General features: G+C 36.3%; 2 protein-coding genes across 2 annotated transcripts; one reads left to right on the forward strand and one right to left on the reverse strand.

Annotated features, from left to right (window-relative positions):
- Positions 1-1760: 1760 nt before the first annotated feature.
- LOC128869388 (uncharacterized) lies at positions 1761-2577 on the forward strand. The gene is made up of 2 exons (XM_054111938.1): positions 1761-2231; positions 2338-2577. The coding sequence occupies exons 1-2, from the start codon at positions 1761-1763 to the stop codon at positions 2575-2577; spliced, it is 711 nt and encodes a 236-aa protein (XP_053967913.1).
- A 5449-nt stretch (positions 2578-8026) lies between these two features.
- On the reverse strand, positions 8027-11747 carry LOC128869391 (uncharacterized). Its single transcript, XM_054111940.1, has 3 exons — positions 11657-11747; positions 8373-8815; positions 8027-8266 (listed from the first exon to the last, which is right to left on the reverse strand). The coding sequence occupies exons 1-3, from the start codon at positions 11745-11747 to the stop codon at positions 8027-8029; spliced, it is 774 nt and encodes a 257-aa protein (XP_053967915.1).
- Positions 11748-20046: the final 8299 nt, after the last annotated feature.

Raw genomic sequence — 20046 nt, forward strand, 5'->3', positions numbered from 1 at the left:
AAACCAAATTTTTAGGCTTTGTTTGGACTATTCAGTAGATGGTTTGTGTTTTGAAATTTTAAGAAGCGGGTATCAGAGTCTCGAGAAATAGGCCAAAACGTGAACCCGGGTAACCCTAGGATGTGTTTGTACAATATGGGTAGCAAATGGAAGCCGTTGATGATTTCTATAGTATAGAGTATTTTTCATACCATTCCGTGATTAAGGTTTCGAGATATAATCAAAAACGTGGACCCGGGTAACCCTAGGATGTGTTTGTACAATACGGGTAGCAAGTAGAAGCTGCTGATGATTCTATAGTATAGAGTATTTTTGATGCCGCTCCGTGAGTAGGGTCTCGAGATATCGGCCAAAATGTGGACCCCGATAACTTAAGGATGTGTTCGTACAATATGGGTAGCAAATGGGAGCTGTTGATGATTGCTATAGTATAGAGTATTTTTAATGCCCCTCCGTAACTAGGGTCTCGAGATATAGACCAAAAGGTGGACCTGGATAACCCTAGGATGTGTTTGAACCACATGAGTATCCATTTTAAGTTGTTGATAAATGCTAATGAAAAGAGGACTTTTCTTTTCGCTGGGTAACTAAGGACTTCAGATATAGACCAATTAGGAACTCGCCTTCAGGTTAAGAGATTGCATTCTTATGTACTACAACCAGTTAAAATGGTATATTCAATCACATAACAATATATTCTTTTTACCTGAAGGCGAGTTCCCAATTGCAAAATCAGAAACAGAGAATCGGCCGTTGGAAGGTATCAAACAACTTTTTTATTGTACTTACCTTTCTACTTACACTCATTTCGATGTGAGAATAGGCACAAAGTATTTTTATTTGAGAATGGCACATTTTGTTCGTGCTTACATTTTGTGTGAAGAGATATGTGCACGTAGACAAAAATGTTAATCAGCATGTTAAAAACAAATCAAAACAAGCCTCATTACTTATTTCCTTCATGGTAAACGTTTCAAAAATTTCACCACACATATGTTACATATTTTTTTTATTTAACTCGTACCTAACAAGTTTTATTTAACTCGTAAATACACCAAAAACCCATTTGTTTGGTCAGATTCATCCCACTTAGCCAGCGGATTATACGTTTTCATATTAACATACATACATCAATAATAGTTTAATCATTTACTAAACAATTTGTTATCTACTTAGCTACGCTCTTTCGCTCTGAAAATGTATGAACTTTCCTCTTAACTAGCGTACTTATTATTCCCACCTACAAACTTACTTGCATTATATTTATATCAACATGTAGGTATGTATGTAGCAGGCAGATCGACAAACAAAGTAGGCTTTGAAAAGACATCGAACTATATTACGGTGCATTTATTTTGCATAGAGAAATACATGAATATTTTGTATAGATAGGTATATAGAGCTTTGACTCTTAGTATTAAGAAAATTTAAATTAGGAGAATATATGACATTGGAGTGTAAACATCGCTGGACCTCTTTCTTTGTCCCCATTCGTTCAGTAGTGTCCGAAATTACCGCGGTGCAAAATTATTAGTTATTATAGTGTTTTTTTTTTAAATAATTATTGAAGTTTGTGTGAATTTGTGAAAAGAAGAAATATAGCGCAAAGCGAATTTCCGAGCAAACAACGGTAAGTTTTGAAATGTTGAAGTGAATTACACGAATGCATGTGTTTCCTTATTTGAAAAAACATATGGTGTACCACTATTAATGTAAGCTTTTTTTTTAATTTAATTTATTCTTTTTTAATTGAAAGAAAAATGCCACGACCCACACGAGGAAATATAGGTCGACGAACGCGTCATGTAAATGCTACGGCATTACAAAGGCGATCACAGACTCCAGATGAACGAGCACAAGCTAATGCATCGCAGCGTGAACGTAATGCACGAAATAGATCTGTTGTACCTGAAATTATGCGTGCTGCTTTTAATTACAACAGTCAGATCAACTACAGTATGTACGGATATATTGGAATAATGGACGCAATATGTCCACATTGTGATGCGGCTAAATTTCCAGGTGAAATGCCCGGCATGTGTTGTGCTAATGGCAAAGTGAGATTGCCACCATTAAAAACTCCACCCGAACCATTGTCTTCATTAATTTTTGGGGCTTCTGAAAATTCGAAGCACATTTTGAGTCATATTCAACAATACAATTCGGCATTTCAAATGACTTCTTTTGGTGCTACTAACATTATTAGAGATAATTTTATGCCGACGTTTAAGGTAAATACTTAAACAGGTTTGTCCCAATCAATCTGAATCATAAAAGTATTCTATAGTTTTAAAAATTATTATGCAGCATATACCTAAAATTGCATACATGTTGCAGATTCAGGGCCAAATTTACCATCAAGCTTGTTCGTTATTGCCATACCCCGATGCTGATTATCAATTTTTGCAAATTTATTTTATTGGTGATGAAAATCGTGAATTGGATCAACGTTGTGCAATTGCTTTGAATACAAGACGAGAAATTATTTGTGAGCTACAAAGGTTTTTCCATCAGCATATCGCATTAGTTCAATTGCTCAAAATTGCTCTCGATCGTATGCCATCTGATAATCACTAAATCGTAATAAGGGCTGATAGAACACCTTTTGGAGAGCAAGAAAGGCGATTCAATGCACCGACAATTGATGAGGTTGCAATTGTAATTCGTGGTGATCAGTTTCAATCGCGTGATATTATACTTCATCGTTGAAATGAGCAATTGCAAAGTGTTTCGGAACTTCATCGTAGTTACGACGCATTACAATACCCAATATTGCATTGGAAAGGTGACGATGGCTACCATATCAATATACCAATGATTGATCTACGAACAGGTAAATAATATTTTCAGTGTGTTGACATTTCATCATTTGTAGAAACTTCAACCAAGCAAAATTAAGATTTGAACAATATATTCATTTGCAAGATGCGATAGCGAATGATGCTAATATTAATGACATCGGACGTTTAACTATATTGCCATCTTCGTATATTGGTAGCCCACGGAATATGAACGAATATGCACAAGACGCAATGTGTTATGTACGAAAATACGGTCGACCGGATCTTTTCATTACATTTACATGTAATCCGCAGTGGGATGACATCAAAAACAATTTATTTGCAGGACAGTCGACAACCGATCGTCATGACATTACTGCGCGTGATTTTCGGCAAAAATGTAAAGCACTTATGGATTTAATTGTGAAATTATAAATATTTGGGGAGGTGCGTTGCCATATGTACTCCATCGAATGGCAGAAAAGGTGATTGCCGCACGCACATATACTAATTTGAATGGTACATAAAATAACTCCGGATCAAATCGATAACCTTATATCAGCTGAAATTCCTAATCACACTGCTGATCCTGAGTTATTTCAAGTTGTCGTTAAAAACATGATACATGGACCGTGCGGTGAACTAAATGTGAATTCACCATGTATGATTGATGAAAAGTGTTCCAAACGATACCCAAGGCAATTTACTTCAGACACAATAACGGGCAATGACGGATATCCGTTGTATCGACGTAGATCACCTAATGATAATGGCAAAACGGCAACCATTAGAATGCATAACCAGGAAGTTGAAGTTGATAATCATTGGGTGGTTCCGTATTGTCCATTATTATCGAAAATATTCAACGCTCATTTAAATGTGGAATATTGTAGTTCTGTCAAATCCATTAAATATATTTGCAAGTATGTAAATAAAGGGAGCGATATAGAAATGATGAAATTACTCAGTATCAAATGGGTCGCTATATTAGTAGCAATGAAGCTGTCTGGAGGATTATGTCGTTTCCAGTGCACGAAAGGCATCCTGCGGTTGTTCACGTGGCTGTACATCTTGACAATGGCCAACGTGTTTATTTTAATGTAGCAAATTTATTGGAAAGAGCAGCGCAACCACCAGCAACTACGTTAACAGCTTTTTTCAAATTAGCGAAACTGATACATTTGCGATAACTTTGTTATATTCTGAAGTGCCTCAGTATTACACATGGACTGTGTCTTCGAAAAAATTTCAAAGACGTAAACAAGGAACAGCAGTTCATGGGCATCCTGTACATCCAAACAATGTTGAGTGTTTTTATTTCAGATTGTTATTAGTTAACGTGAATGGCCCAAAATCATTTCAATAATTGAGAACAGTCAACGGTCATTTGTGTGAAACATACCATGAAGCATGCCAACTTTTGCATTTGTTGGAGGATGATGCACATTGGGATTCAAATCCCAAAAATCCCTTCGTTGGTCTGACTTCTTGCTTGGTCGCAAATGCTTGTATATAATACTAGCGGCCCGGTACGTGCTTCGCTACGTATAAAGTGAAATATTAAATCAAACTGATTTATAAAAAAAAATATATATTTAATTATTTGCTAGCTATTTTAAAACTGAATCCAAAACATTTGGATAAACAATATTTTTAGTTTTATCATTTTGAGCATGAATAAACAAACGGCTGGGGGTACCGACTCTGGAACAGGCAACATAAAGTTGGCCATGTGAAAAACGTGATTCCTCCAAATTCACACCACAAACGTTAAGTGTTTGCCCTTGAGCTTTGTTGATGGACATCGCAAATGATAAACGCACAGGTTATTGTAATCGTTTGAATTCAAATGACATATCAGTTGGAATCATAGGGATACGCGGTATTAAACAAACTTCTCCTTTTGATTTACCAGTTAAGATCGTAGCTTCAATCAAATTTGACAATACATTTTTCACTGCCAATCTGGTGCCATTACATAGTTTTGGTGGATTAATATTTCGCAATAATATAATCAAAGAACCCACTTTCAGATTCAAGCAATGCGGTGGCATACCAGTCGGTTCTAATGAATTAAAAAATTCAGTTGGATAATTCATTGCCTCATCTTGATTCATAGCACTGTCAATTGATTTATATGTCGTGACTACACCTGGTAGTTTTGCTTGAATTTGAAAATTAATGGCATTGATATGAATGTTCTTCGGTGCTAAAATGGCGCGTTCTCTCAACCAATCTTGATTTCTGTAATTCTGAAGAATATTTGGAAAACACATTCAATCAATTCATCTATCGATTTCGTAATTGTACAAAAATTGTTCGGTACAGTAATCAATCCGTTGGTTCTGTCGATTTGTATTTTGCCATCACCAATTTGTAACAATTGTTTTGAAAACTCATGGGCAGCTGGATCATTTTGTAGGTGAATACACATATTAATGTTCAGTGTCAATTTTTGTACATATCTCCAAAGAACTGATGACTTCAAACAGGCATTTATTTCATCAGCAGGAGTTTACCGAGGAATGACAGGCAATGTTTGTCGAAAATCCCCTGACAGTAATATCAAAGCACCACCAAAAAGCTGTTGGTTACCACGTTAATCTTGCATTGTTCGATTAAATGCTTCTAGTAATTTTTTATTCGCCATTGTACGCTCATCCCATAAAATAATTGACGTTAATCGCAGAACTTTTGTCATAGCAGAATTTCTTGAAATATTGCAAGTTGGAGTTTCAATCACCTGTACATTCAATGGCAATTTTAATGCAGAGTGCGCTGTCCGACCACCTTCTAATAATGTAGCATCAATTCCCGAAGATGCAAGTGCCAATGCAACTTTCTGTTCCGATCGAATAGTGGCTAAAATCAGTGATATAACGAACGTTTTGCCTGTACCACCAGGTGCATCCAAGAAATATAACCCACCTGCATTATTGGAAATAGCTTGCATGATTGTGTCATATACATGTTTTTGCTGAATATTCATTTTGGTTATATTCGATTGTACAAATAAACGCAAATCATTAGAATTGAATTCCTGCTCACGTTGCAATTCACGATCAAACAGATTATGCATGTCACGATTTGGTGCGGTCATACCCAATTGTACTAATGTTTTATTTGCAATCCGTAGACACATATCTTCAATTATTATCAAAGCTTCGTTGTACATTTCCAAAGTTATCAACAAATCAGGATTTCTTGCATGATGACGCATACGAATTAAAATATCTTCTGCAATATTATGTTTATATTTGTTCCATACTTCAAGCGGATTTGATGGCATACATGTTGATAATATAACGGCAAACAGCATTCGTATTTGTTGAGGATGAGCCGAAATAGATGCATCATGAAGTGTTGAATCCCAATGTGCATCATCCTCCAACAAATGCAAAAGTTGGCATGCTTCACGGTATGTTTCACACAAATGACCGTTGACTGTTCTCAATTCTTGAAATGATTTTGGGCCATTCACGTTAACTAATAACAATCTGAAATAAAAACACTCAACATTGTTTGGATGTACAGGATGCCCATGAACTGCTGTTCCTTGTTTACGTCTTTGAAATTTTTTCGAAGACACAGTCCATGTGTAATACTGAGGCACTTCAGAATATAACAATGTTATCGCAAATGTATCAGTTTCGCTAATTTGAAAAAAGATGTTAACGTAGTTGCTGGTGGTTGCGCTGCTCTTTCCAATAAATTTGCTACATTAAAATAAACACGTTGGCCATTGTCAAGATGTACAGCCAAGTGAACAACCGCAGGATGTCTTTCGTGCACTGGAAACGACATAATCTTCCAGACAGCTTCATTGCTACTAATATAGCGACCCATTTGATACTGAGTAATTTCATCATTTCTATTATCACCAGCAACATCGAAAATAGCCATATCGCTCCCTTTATTTACATACTTGCAAATATATTTAATGGATTTGACAGAACTACAATATTCCACATTTAAATGAGCGTTGAATATTTTCGATAATAATGGACAATACGGAACCACCCAATGAATATCAACTTCAACTTCCTGGTTATGCATTCTAATGGTTGCCGTTTTGCCATTATCATTAGGTGATCTACGTCGATACAACGGATATCCGTCATTGCCCGTTATTGTGTCTGATGTAAATTGCCTTGGGTATCGTTTGGAACACTTTTCATCAATCATACATGGTGAATTCACATTTAGTTCACCGCACGGTCCATGTATCATGTTTTTAACGACAACTTGAAATAACTCAGGATCAGCAGTGTGATTAGGAATTTCAGCTGATATAAGGTTATCGATTTGATCCGGAGTTATTTTATGTACCATTCAAATTAGTATATGTGCGTGCGGCAATCCCCTTTTCTGCCATTCGATGGAGTACATATGGCAACGCACCTCCCCAAATACTTATAATTTCACAATTAAATCCATAAGTGCTTTACATTTTTGCCGAAAATCACGCGCAGTAATGTCATGACGATCGGTTGTCGACTGTCCTGCAAATAAATTGTTTTTGATGTCATCCCACTGCGGATTACATGTAAATGTAATGAAAAGATCCGGTCGACCGTATTTTCGTACATAACACATTGCGTCTTGTGCATATTCGTTCATATTCCGTGGGCTACCAATATACGAAGATGGCAATATAGTTAAACGTCCGATGTCATTAATATTAGCATCATTCGCTATCGCATCTTGCAAATGAATATATTGTTCAAATCTTAATTTTGCTTGGTTGAAACGAATAAAATTAAGACGTTCTGTTTCTATTTTGGCATACATATCAACGATGTACTGATGATATAGTTTACGACATCTCAAGATATAATTTTGTTCTTGTGGACGAACCATCAATCGATAAGAATAAAAATGCATGGCACTAACTTTTTTCTGTACATGTAGACCTGAAAATAAGTGGAAAATGTGACTTAAGAAGTTTCTACAAATGATGAAATGTCAACACACTGAAAATATTATTTACCTGTTCGTAGATCAATCATTGGTATATTGATATGGTAGCCATCGTCACCTTTCCAATGCAATATTGGGTATTGTAATGCGTCGTAACTACGATGAAGTTCCGAAACACTTTGCAATTGCTCATTTCAACGATGAAGTATAATATCACGCGATTGAAACTGATCACCACGAATTACAATTGCAACCTCATCAATTGTCGGTGCATTGAATCGCCTTTCTTGCTCTCCAAAAGGTGTTCTATCAGCCCTTATTACGATTTAGTGATTATCAGATGGCATACGATCGAGAGCAATTTTGAACAATTGAACTAATGCGATATGCTGATGGAAAAACCTTTGTAGCTCACAAATAATTTCTCGTCTTGTATTCAAAGCAATTGCACAACGTTGATCCAATTCACGATTTTCATCACCAATAAAATAAATTTGCAAAAATTGATAATCAGCATCGGGGTAAGGCAATAACGAACAAGCTTGATGGTAAATTTGGCCCTGAATCTGCAACATGTATGCAATTTTAGGTATATGCTGCATAATAATTTTTAAAACTATAGAATACTTTTATGATTCAGATTGATTGGGACAAACCTGTTTAAGTATTTACCTTAAACGTCGGCATAAAATTATCTCTAATAATGTTAGTAGCACCAAAAGAAGTCATTTGAAATGCCGAATTGTATTGTTGAATATGACTCAAAATGTGCTTCGAATTTTCAGAAGCCCCAAAAATTAATGAAGACAATGGTTCGGGTGGAGTTTTTAATGGTGGCAATCTCACTTTGCCATTAGCACAACACATGCCGGGCATTTCACCTGGAAATTTAGCCGCATCACAATGTGGACATATTGCGTCCAGTATTCCAATATATCCGTACATACTGTAGTTGATCTGACTGTTGTAATTAAAAGCAGCACGCATAATTTCAGGTACAACAGATCTATTTCGTGCATTACGTTCACGCTGCGATGCATTAGCTTGTGCTCGTTCATCTGGAGTCTGTGATCGCCTTTGTAATGCCGTAGCATTTACATGACGCGTTCGTCGACCTATATTTCCTCGTGTGGGTCATGGCATTTTTCTTTCAATTAAAAAAGAATAAATTAAATTAAAAAAAAAGCTTACATTAATAGTGGTACACCATATGTTTTTTCAAATAAGGAAACACATGCATTCGTGTAATTCACTTCAACATTTCAAAACTTACCGTTGTTTGCTCGGAAATTCGCTTTGCGCTATATTTCTTCTTTTCACAAATTCACACAAACTTCAATAATTATTTAAAAAAAAAAACACTATAATAACTAATAATTTTGCACCGCGGTAATTTCGGACACTACTGAACGAATGGGGACAAAGAAAGAGGTCCAGCGATGTTTACACTCCAATGTCATATATTCTCCAAATTTAAATTTTCTTAATACTAAGAGTCAAAGCTCTATATACCTATCTATACAAAATATTCATGTATTTCTCTATGCAAAATAAATGCACCGTAATATAGTTCGATGTCTTTTCAAAGCCTACTTTGTTTGTCGATCTGCCTGCTACATACATACCTACATGTTGATATAAATATAATGCAAGTAAGTTTGTAGGTGGGAATAATAAGTACGCTAGTTAAGAGGAAAGTTCATACATTTTCAGAGCGAAAGAGCGTAGCTAAGCAGATAACAAATTGTTTAGTAAATGATTAAACTATTATTGATGTATGTATGTTAATATGAAAACGTATAATCCGCTGGCTAAGTGGGATGAATCTGACCAAACAAATGGGTTTTTGGTGTGTTTACGAGTTAAATAAAACTTGTTAGGTACGAGTTAAATAAAAAAAAATATGTAACATATGTGTGGTGAAATTTTTGAAACGTTTACCATGAACGAAATAAGTAATGAGGCTTGTTTTGATTTGTTTTTAACATGCTGATTAACATTTTTGTCTACGTGCACATATCTCTTCACACGAAATGTAAGCACGAACAAAATGTGCCATTCTCAAATAAAAATACTTTGTGCCTATTCTCACATCGAAATGAGTGTAAGTAGAAAGGTAAGTACAATAAAAAAGTTGTTTGATACATTCCAACGGCCGATTCTCTGTTTCTGATTTTGCAATTGGGAACTCGCCTTCAGGTAAAAAGAATATATTGTTATGTGATTGAATATACCATTTTAACTGGTTGTAGTACATAAGAATGCAATCTCTTAACCTGAAGGCGAGTCCCTAATTGGTCTATATCTGGAGTCCTTAGTTACCCAGCGAAAAGAAAAGTCCTCTTTTCATTAGCATTTATCAACAACTTACAATGGATACTCATGTGGTTCAAACACATCCTAGGGTTATCCAGGTCCACGTTTTGGTCTATATCTCGAGACCCTAGTTACGGAGGGGCATTAAAAATACTCTATACTATAGCAATCATCAACAGCTCCCATTTGCTACCCATATTGTACGAACACATCCTTAAGTTATCGGGGTCCACATTTTGGCCGATATCTCGAGACCCTAGTCACGGAGCGGCATCAAAAATACTCTATACTATAGAATCATCAGCAGCTTCTATTTGCTACCCATATTGTACAAACACATCCTAGGGTTACCCGGGTCCACGTTTTTGATTATATCTCGAAACCTTAATCACGGAATGGTATGAAAAATACTCTATACTATAGAAATCATCAACGGCTTCCATTTGCTACCCTTATTGTACAAACACATCCTAGGGTTACCCGGGTTCACGTTTTGGCCTATTTCTCGAGACCCTGGTATCCGATTGCTAAAATTTCAAAACACAAACCATCTACTGAATAGTCCAAACAAAGCCTAAAAATTTGGTTTGGATAGGTGAGCCCGTTCTTGAGTTATAAAGTCTCAACGAAAAATGGCATTCATTTTTATATATATAGATAAGAAGCCAAGCCAGTAATGTCAAGCATATTAAAAAAAATGGCCAATGGCCACCGGTTTGTTGCGCGTTTGCAACTGTAGCCAGAAAGCATTTTGTCCATTGTATCAACCCCAGACTTATTTTCATTGTAGTCTAAGACAGCTGCAGGTTTATATTTGTTTGAAGCTTCTGTGGCTTGCGTGTAATGTTGTGTCGACAATACTAGCACATATGTGTCTACTTTGGCAACGTATGATAACATAGATACATTTTCATCCAGGAAAGCAAACAAAGTCTGATATAGAGGTCGAATCTTTTTATACGGCCTTGTCATTTTGTTCAGCGGAAAGCATAGAAGAACAAATTTTCTATTTGGGCGCACTGTGCCTACGACAGCTAATTCCTTCTGTATAAGAGACTTGGCCAATTCGAGTGATGTGAAAAGGTTATCGCAATACACCGTTCGGCCGGAATTACGATACCTCTCTACCAAATCCAGTACCACTCTTTCACCTTGGTTAATTTCTCGTTCTTCATTTGGTCGTTTTCCTGTGTAAATCTGTCCCTTGAGAGCGTAGTTTGTTGAAGAATCGCAGACCCACCAAATTTTTATTCCGTACTTTGCCGGCTTAGACGGAATATACTGCGTAAACCTAGTTCGCCCACGGTACGGAAATAGTTGCTCATCTACTGTTATTGCTGCATTTGGAGTATATGCTTCTTGCAGATTGTGATTCATCATAGTCCAAATGTCGTCGATTGGTGCAGATTTACTCAACAGCATACGTTCAGAACAAGTATTAGCTCCATCAAAACGAACAAACCGAAGCAACATTTTGAATCGATCTAACGACATTGTTGCATTATAAATATCAAAATGCCGAGAATGCCATAGATCCTTTGCTTGCATATTATTACAGTGGAACACACCGGAAAATAATAGCAATCCAAACCAAGCATACATTTCCATTTAGTCTGTGGGCTTCCACTCTTTTGGTTTACATGTTGGATTAGCCTCGTTCCAGGCCTTGATCATTTCTCCTGCTTTCCGATTCGTTTGACGAAGAATTATATCGCCTATTTCAGGTGACATTATGTCACGAAAAACAGACACTGGATTTGGCAGAAATCGATGATCCCACTGGTCTTGTGCTGGTACTGGTAAATCGGTTCCAATGGCGTGCTCTAGGTGCTGGCGGTTCCTTTTTCCAAAACATATTGTCAATCTTGCACTCGTAACATTGCGCTTTTTCACCTAGTAATCGATTCACTCCACTGGCAAGATTTGAGACACTAGGCTCTGGTTCGATTACTTCATCCCATTCAACTTCATAAATTTCTTCGTTTTCAGGCAATTCTTCTTCAACCTCAAGCTCATTCTCAATATCAGACACCTCTCCGTCATCAACAGGAACATAATCCTCATCATTATCGTCGTCGGTGACAAACGGAAAATCTTCCTCATCCTCCGCTGCAATAAATTTGCTCAACACTTCCTCATGATGGCGCATTTGCTCACTTGATACTCGATTACTTCTTCTACCGATAGCTAATAGAACCCTATCTACTTCGTTTGAAAGTGCCATTTCTGTTCCGGCACAAAACACTTTATGAATAATACAGATCACTATTTCAATTGTTAATAAATACTTACTTTTCTCCACTCAAACAAAAATGATTGCAAAAAGCAAAATCAATCATACACAATAAAATGTGCACCTGTAATAAATAGAACCAAATTCAATTCTAACGGCATATATCTGGCGCCTGTTCTCGTGTTTTTTTTTTCTAAAACTAGTAAAACTGTCGAAAATGCGGTGAGAGCGAGAGAGAGTGTCTAAAGTTTCAACTTCTGAGTGAGAGAGAACCGTATTCACTCTTTCTTGTACTCTAATTAGTCAGAAGACCAAGTACGGTGCATGTTTATACTAAAATTGCAGTGGTGGCCTGTGCAGGCCATATACCCTAACATATGAAGTTTTTGTGTAAAATGTATTTTTTTTTTCATAATCACTTCGCTGGAAATGGTTATAAAATTTTCAGAAGATTCATCTAACAGACCTGTATGGTATATTTTTGCCGTTTTTTGAAAACTTAACGAAACAAAAAGATATACCTCTCTAAAATTCGGAATGGCCTGCGTAGGCCACATCACACAACGGACGGTTAAGAAAAAATTAAAATTTTTCTAAGTTTATTGTGTAAATGATTTAGAAATGTATTGTTTGACAACAATATGTGGTGAAAGAGCAATCAGCTGACGCGATTCTACGGAAACTTTCTAAAATCCTACTATAAAATCTACGATACTACGGAACGGTAGGGTGGTGAGAATTCATTTACATGAGGCTCTCATTAGTTTCATCGTATTAGCTGACACGGGCCTGCGTTTACGTTGGTGAATGTGAGCAGCATAACGTGAAGTGAGTATGAGGATCATTACGCGAAACATCCTTTGTATCACTCCAAGCGGTTAAAGCAACAGTATCAGCGGCAGAAGCATAAGTTTTTGTATCAACTGAGACACAAGATACGTGAGTAAGAGAGCCACTACTCTCAGTTGAGAATGACGATGTGCAGTAAATAGCAGGATAATTTGGTGCTAAATATGATAATTACACGGAGTTCTGTTATTGCTGCTAAAATCAGGACGCAAAATATTAATTTGTGTAGTTAGCACATTGATCGATGAAACTAATTTTTCAATGTAATGCTTGCTCTGCAATGAGTGTAGTTCAGTTTGAAGCGATTTTGTCTTCCTTAAAAGATGTTGTTTATCCTCAAGGAATTCATTGACTTTGGCAGTAACAGATGAATCCTGCTCTCAAAGAGTAACAACCTCAGAAAATAACTGCTGCAGAGTTATTTGTTGTTTAACCTCATTTAATGGATTTTTTACTACCAACATTAACATTTTGATGAAAAGCAGCAGATTCTCTATGTGGCAGGCATTTGCATTATTACTGTGCATAGAAAAAACTTTCAAATTAAATTCATTAGTGGGAGCAGTAGCACCACTGTCATCCAGAACGACGATAGGAGGCGGCGATCGAATGGAGCCACGGCGTTCTGCAGCACAAACTTTGCAATAGAACGGCTGGTCTCAGATGCGCAAAAAATCAGCGTTAGCTGGTAAAATATTTACGCAGGCAATAGGGAATAAAACGTTGCACTTAGCACATTGAATTTTTTGTTAGAATGCTCCCATGTTAGCCCACATATACATGGCCCACATGAAGTTTTTAATAAGCAGATGATTAATTTGAAAAGAGTCACTATCTCACAACTGCATATACAAATTAAACAATTCTATTTATTTGATAATTTTATTCTCCGACACGATCACTTTCAAAGCCGATCTTTCTCTGTTCTTCTTTTACAATATTTTACTTACGCTAAGCCTATCCAATTTTGCTAACCGTTAATCGTAAATATGTTTTTGCTAATTCCATACAATACCATTCATAAAAAACATTTTCCAGGAATTTATCTACCGCTTTAGCGTGCCGTGTGCAAAACCTTTTCCATTCCCGCAATTTTCCTTTGCAATCAATGAAGATCATTCATATAGTTGTAGTGAGGCTTCGTTCTCATTCAACTCTTGTTGTTGTCGCTCTTACTATTTTCTGAATGAACTTTTATCAATGCGAGCGCGTAAAATCATTGTGAGTATTTAAAGGTGATAATGAGGAAAATATACAGTGGTGGTTTTAATAATCCTTACCTAATAAGTTGGGGAAGTTAGCACGTTCCACTAACTATCCCTCCTTTAAATATCGGAACGTCCGCGGTTCGATAGCAAGATTGTGTGTGTAGTGACATCTTTAGGTAAAAGCGGTTATTGGCATGTATGTAATGCAGGTGCACGTAAGTTTTGGTTGTCTCAATGCATACTTCCTTTTATCAACAAGTTTGCAAGAGCGGTCACACGTAGGCATTTAAGATTGGCTTTTGACACTTACACAATTTGATTTAAAAATATTAAATTAGCTTAAACAACATTTAAATTTTTTATAAATTTTTTCATACATAGGTATTAAATTATAATGGTAAATATTCAAGTTTAAATGCTTCTTGGTTTTGCTTCGAAATCAATCACTTGCTTAGCCTTTCTCAGATAGTCCCCTTCCATCGAGGCAACAATAAATTTCTGTATAATTTTTTTAACGTAAATTGCTCTTGTGAATTCTAGTGCCATTTATCAATACAGTAGTTCCTAAATCTTTTTCAATTACCTTTTCCACAAACACTTTGTCAAATTTATTTCCCAATCTTCTATTTCGTCTAAGAAACACCTTTTCACCAGGCTGATAGGTTTTAGTGCTTTTCTTCTTATTAAATTTTTCTAAAGTTTTTTCTTGGGCTAACCTTAGTTCGTTTTTAATAATTTCTAGTGTATCTATCGATGGGCTGTGGAAAACATCAACGGGTTTAGATTTAATAGTTGAATGGATACTATTATTGTACTTATGTGTAGCTATTAAGATTAGGTCATTAGTCTCAGATATTTGTTGTTGTTCCCTGATACAACGAGCTACCTCTAGCAGTGTGGACTGGAACCTTTCGACCTGTCCATTACTCTCGCAATGAAGTGTAGGGATGAAAAATTGTTCAATTGAAAAATTGTCCCTTAGAATTGTTTTTATTAAGTTAGAATGGAAGGCTTTTTCATTATCAGACACTATGATTTTTGTATTTTTAAATGTTAAAAGTATTTCTAGCATAGCATCATTAATGTCGATGGTGGAACGTGAAGCTATTGGCTTGACAATGGCAAACTTAGAAAATTTGTCAATACAACTTAAAAAATATTGTTTTTCTGTAATAAATATGTCGATGTGTAGTATTTCTCCAGGGTAATTGGGTATCGGGGTTTTCCCTATCTCCGGGTTAGGTGGCTTCCTCTGGTAATTGTTTTCCATACAAATTTTGCAGTTGGAAATTAAAGACTTTAACATTTTTCTCATATTTGGAAAAAAATATTCATTCGAAATCTGTTGAAAATTTTCATGAAGACACCTATGAGCCCTGTTATGCTCTGTGGCTATCGTTTCCAATTGATCGTTTTTATTGACTAAATCGATCACAAACTTTTCGGTGTGAACAAATTTTGTCCCGGGGAAATGCTTTGTTAGGTCATTCTGGATTTTGGCTAAGACTTCAAGTTCACAGTGCAGGCCGTTTGTAACTGTTGGATTTATAACATCTTTCAGACATTCGATTAGCCTTTCGATGGTGTCAAAACGAATGATATGTCGTCGTAATCTTTGGAAAAGAATTTTTGTTATTTTGCTGAAGTGGTCAGACTTAGATATCACTAACTGGTTTTTGAATTGGTTGACAGGGTATTTGATTGTTTTAATTACTTTGCTAGAAGACTTCTCACTATGAACGGTTTCAACTTCATTCGATTGACTCAGGCTGTGGATGTATTGCCTGGACAATGCTTCGGCTATTTTATTGTCCTTGCCTGGCTTATAGTGTAGATTCGGTGAGAATTCTTCGATGAAAGCGCGCCATCTTTTCATTTTTGTGTTTGGATTTTTATCCGACATAGCAAAAATTAGTGGCTGATGATCAGTGAAAATGTTAATTTTAGTAACACCGTACAAATAATGGCGTAAACTTTTTAATGCCCACACAATCGCAAGGAGCTCTCGTTCGTTGGTAGCGTAGTTTTGTTCTGTACTAGATAACGTACGAGAAATCATAGTAATAGGCCTATCATTTTGTGATAAAACTGTGGTAAGTTCAAATGGTTTACTGTAGTCTGGGTGTTGGAGGAGAACATCATCCGATGCTAATTTTTTTTATTTTTTGAAATGCATTTATAGCCTCGGAGTCAAAAGTTATAGAAACACTTTTGGACTTATTCGCGCCAACATTCCCATTTTCACCCCTAAGAAATTTTGTAAGCGGTTTTACAATGCCGGCGTAGTCCTTCACAAATCTCCGATAGTACCCCGCTAACCCGAGGAATGAACGTAATGCTCGGAGAGTATTTGGGGTTTTATAATTGAGGATGTCATTTACGTTACTTGGGCATGTCCGAATGACATCTCGTGAAATTAAGAATCCCAGAAATTCAACCTCAGTTTTAAAAAATCTGGATTTTTCCGATGACACCCTCATTCCTGCCTTTTCTAAACCTTGCAAAATGGTATTTATGTGTTCTAAATGTGTTTGTTCATTCGGTGAAAAAATGATAATGTCATCCATGTAAACATGACAACATTTTCCTATGTATTCACGAAGAACATCATCGATGGCTCATTGAAAAATGCTAGGGTCATTTTTTAGGCCAAACGGGAGGCGGCAGAACTCTTACTTTCCATTGTTGACACTGAAAGCTGTTTTTGGTCGATCCTCTTCACACAAAAGAATCTGGTGAAATCCAGATTTAAGGCCAAGAGTAGTGTAATATTTCGACTTTCCTAAGTTCGCCAAAATTACTGATGTGTCTGGGATAGGATACCTATCCGAAATTGTGTATTCATTTATTTTTCTAAAGTCTATCACCATTCGTAATTTTCCTCTACCATTTTCATCTAGTCCTTTTTTGGAAACTACATGAACGGGAGAGTTTTAAGCGGAAAACGATTTGCGGATTATTCCATATTTTAGGAGAGTTGATATTTCAGAATTTATGAATTCTGCAGCGGAAACAGGGTAGGGATAACTTTTGGTATAAATTGGCTCATTTGTGGTCATACGAATTCTGCCCTGTACTTTGGTGTTATAGGGCAATGCCCTATTTACCTCGGCAAACGCATTAATGTAGATATTAATCATATCATTGAACTCGTTTTCAATACTAACTGGAACAGAGTCTTCTATTGTTTTCAAATTCACTTGACTGCAAGGAAGATGCTCAAGTCTTGTCTGCCCGTTGTGGTACAACAAATACCCTTTTTCTATGTCAATGCTTGCGTTGATTTTTTTTAAAAAGTCGTATCCAACGATACCATCGAATGTTTTTAAATTCTCGAGCAAATAAAAAGTTGTCGTATTATCTAACGTTAACACCATTAATGTGGGGTTATGAATTTAAGACGATAGAATTCGTTATAACGAAGCGATAATGCACTTGAATTAATGTTTCTTTATGTGAAAGGTTTATTAATGAATATGTTTGAAAACTTATAACTATGAAAATACAAATGATTAACTCAATATAATTGGATTCAATTTTTAGCGACAACCAAACGTTTACCAAACTCAAAGAGGAAGATCCAACCCGTGTTAGTTCTTTCTTTTTCATCGATATATTACTATTGACAACAGAGTTGCATTGTCGATAAAAGTTTATTAGTAAACTTGACCACTTCTAGTCTTTTTACCGATTCCTACATTCGGCCATCCTGACGCTTCGTTCGACTCGAATGAACCATTTTCCAAATCAACCCACTTCTTCATAAATTCCGCCACAGTTGTGGTTTTACCTGGGCCTTCATGTTCTCCAACTTTTTCCACATCGTATCTACCGTGTGCCCTAATCTTTGTAATTTTATAAGGACCAAAATATTTAGGTTTTATCTTTAGTCCGGTACCATATTGAGTACGTTTAATAGCTACTAGCTCATTTAAAATGTACTTTAATTCTTTCTTGCGATTTTTATTAAATGTCCTACGATTTTCCTGTTGTATCTTTGCAATATTTTCCAGTGCTTCTTTTCGAACTTCTTCCCTCTCTTGATTTATTTCACTAATTATTTGTTCATCTAAAAATTCTTGTAAGTCCGGTATTTTGTTTAATCTCATTTCAAAACCTGTAAGCAATCTAAACGGAGATATTTTAGTACTTCTAGGCGACGTGTTGTTTATTGTCTGTTGTACGGAATCAACGTGCTTATACCAATTACAAGGATTTTCGTGACATAGTTTGGTCAACATTGGTATAACGATTTTATGGATGCGTTCTACTTGTCCGTTACCGCGAGGAACTCCAGTAGCTATCATCAAGTGTTGTATACCCTGCCCTTGACAATATTCCTTAAATTGGTTCGAAACGAATGCTGCTCCTCTATCTGAGATTATGCGCTTTGGATTACCAAACACTCCTGCCTGCCTCTTAAGACGATCTACAACTGCATCTGCCGCTGTATTCTTGGTTGGATAAAGCCAAACGAATTTCGAGAAAGCATCCACTACTACTAAAATATAGTTGTAATTTTTGCTAGTTTGCTCTATTGGGCCAACATGATCTATATGATAAGTACCTAACGGCTTATCTTCTTTGTTGATCGGTGTTAGAAATCCCTCCTTCTTTCCTGCTTTACTATCCGAGACAATGCATTCAACGCAACTCTTGACAATTTTAGGCACTTTCGTTGATAGTTGTGGAATAAAGAATGTTTTTTCTACTGCTTCTTGAGTCCGTTTTGCCGAGAAATGCCCTTGCTTATAAGCTAATCGAATAATTTCCTCTTCCATAAGCGATGGTACAACTATAAGTTCCTTAATGGGATCTTTATATAAAACACCATGCTTAATATAGAAATCTTCGTACGTGCTGCTATCTAAGACTGTCATCACTGCTCGGACCCAATCATCCATTGTTTGTGCCTGCTTAAGTCTATGATGCATTGAATCTTCTAGCATAAGACAAGATACACGACTCAGAGCATCAACATGTCTCATTTTGCTCCCACTTCTATGTTCGATTTCAAAATTAAAATCTTGTAAAAATAGTGCCCAACGCGAAACTCTTAGAGGAATATCACCTCGCTTTTTCATTGTCATTGCGAAAGCATTACAATCTGTGATTATTTTGAATTTAATACCAAGAAGATAGACTCGCCATTTCTTCAACGCCTCGACAATTGCCAACACCTCAAGCTCATAAGAATGGTATTTTTCTTCTGCTGGTTTGGTTTTGCGACTAAGGTATTGAATTGGATGATAAAGTTGATCATCAGCATTCTTTTGCAGAAGTACACCACCATAGCCATGCATAGAAGCATCTGTGTGTACCTCGGTTTCTGCTTTTGGATTGTATAAGCTCAGTACTGGAGCGCTTACTAATGCTGACTTTAACTGACTAAACGCAACCAGTTGGTGTTCGACAAATTGAAATTTTGCATCTTTACGAAGTAGATCTGACAAGGGTTTAGCTACTAAAGCATACGATTCTATAAACCTTCTAAAATATGAAGTCAAGCCAAGGAATCGCTGTAAGCTTTTTCTATCGTTTGGTATGGGAAAATTTTGAACGGCTAATGTTTTTGCCTTGGATGGTTTTATTGTGCCATTTTCAATTATATATCCCAAAAAATCAACTTTTTCCATTAGAAACTGACACTTGCTCCACTTAATTTGCAAACCAAACTCTGCGGCTCTAGCTAAAACACGTCTCAATTTTTGAATGCCTTCATCCGTATCCTTAGAGGGAA

This window comes from Anastrepha ludens, chromosome X, assembly GCF_028408465.1.
Source record: "Anastrepha ludens isolate Willacy chromosome X, idAnaLude1.1, whole genome shotgun sequence".
NCBI lineage: Eukaryota > Metazoa > Arthropoda > Insecta > Diptera > Tephritidae > Anastrepha > Anastrepha ludens.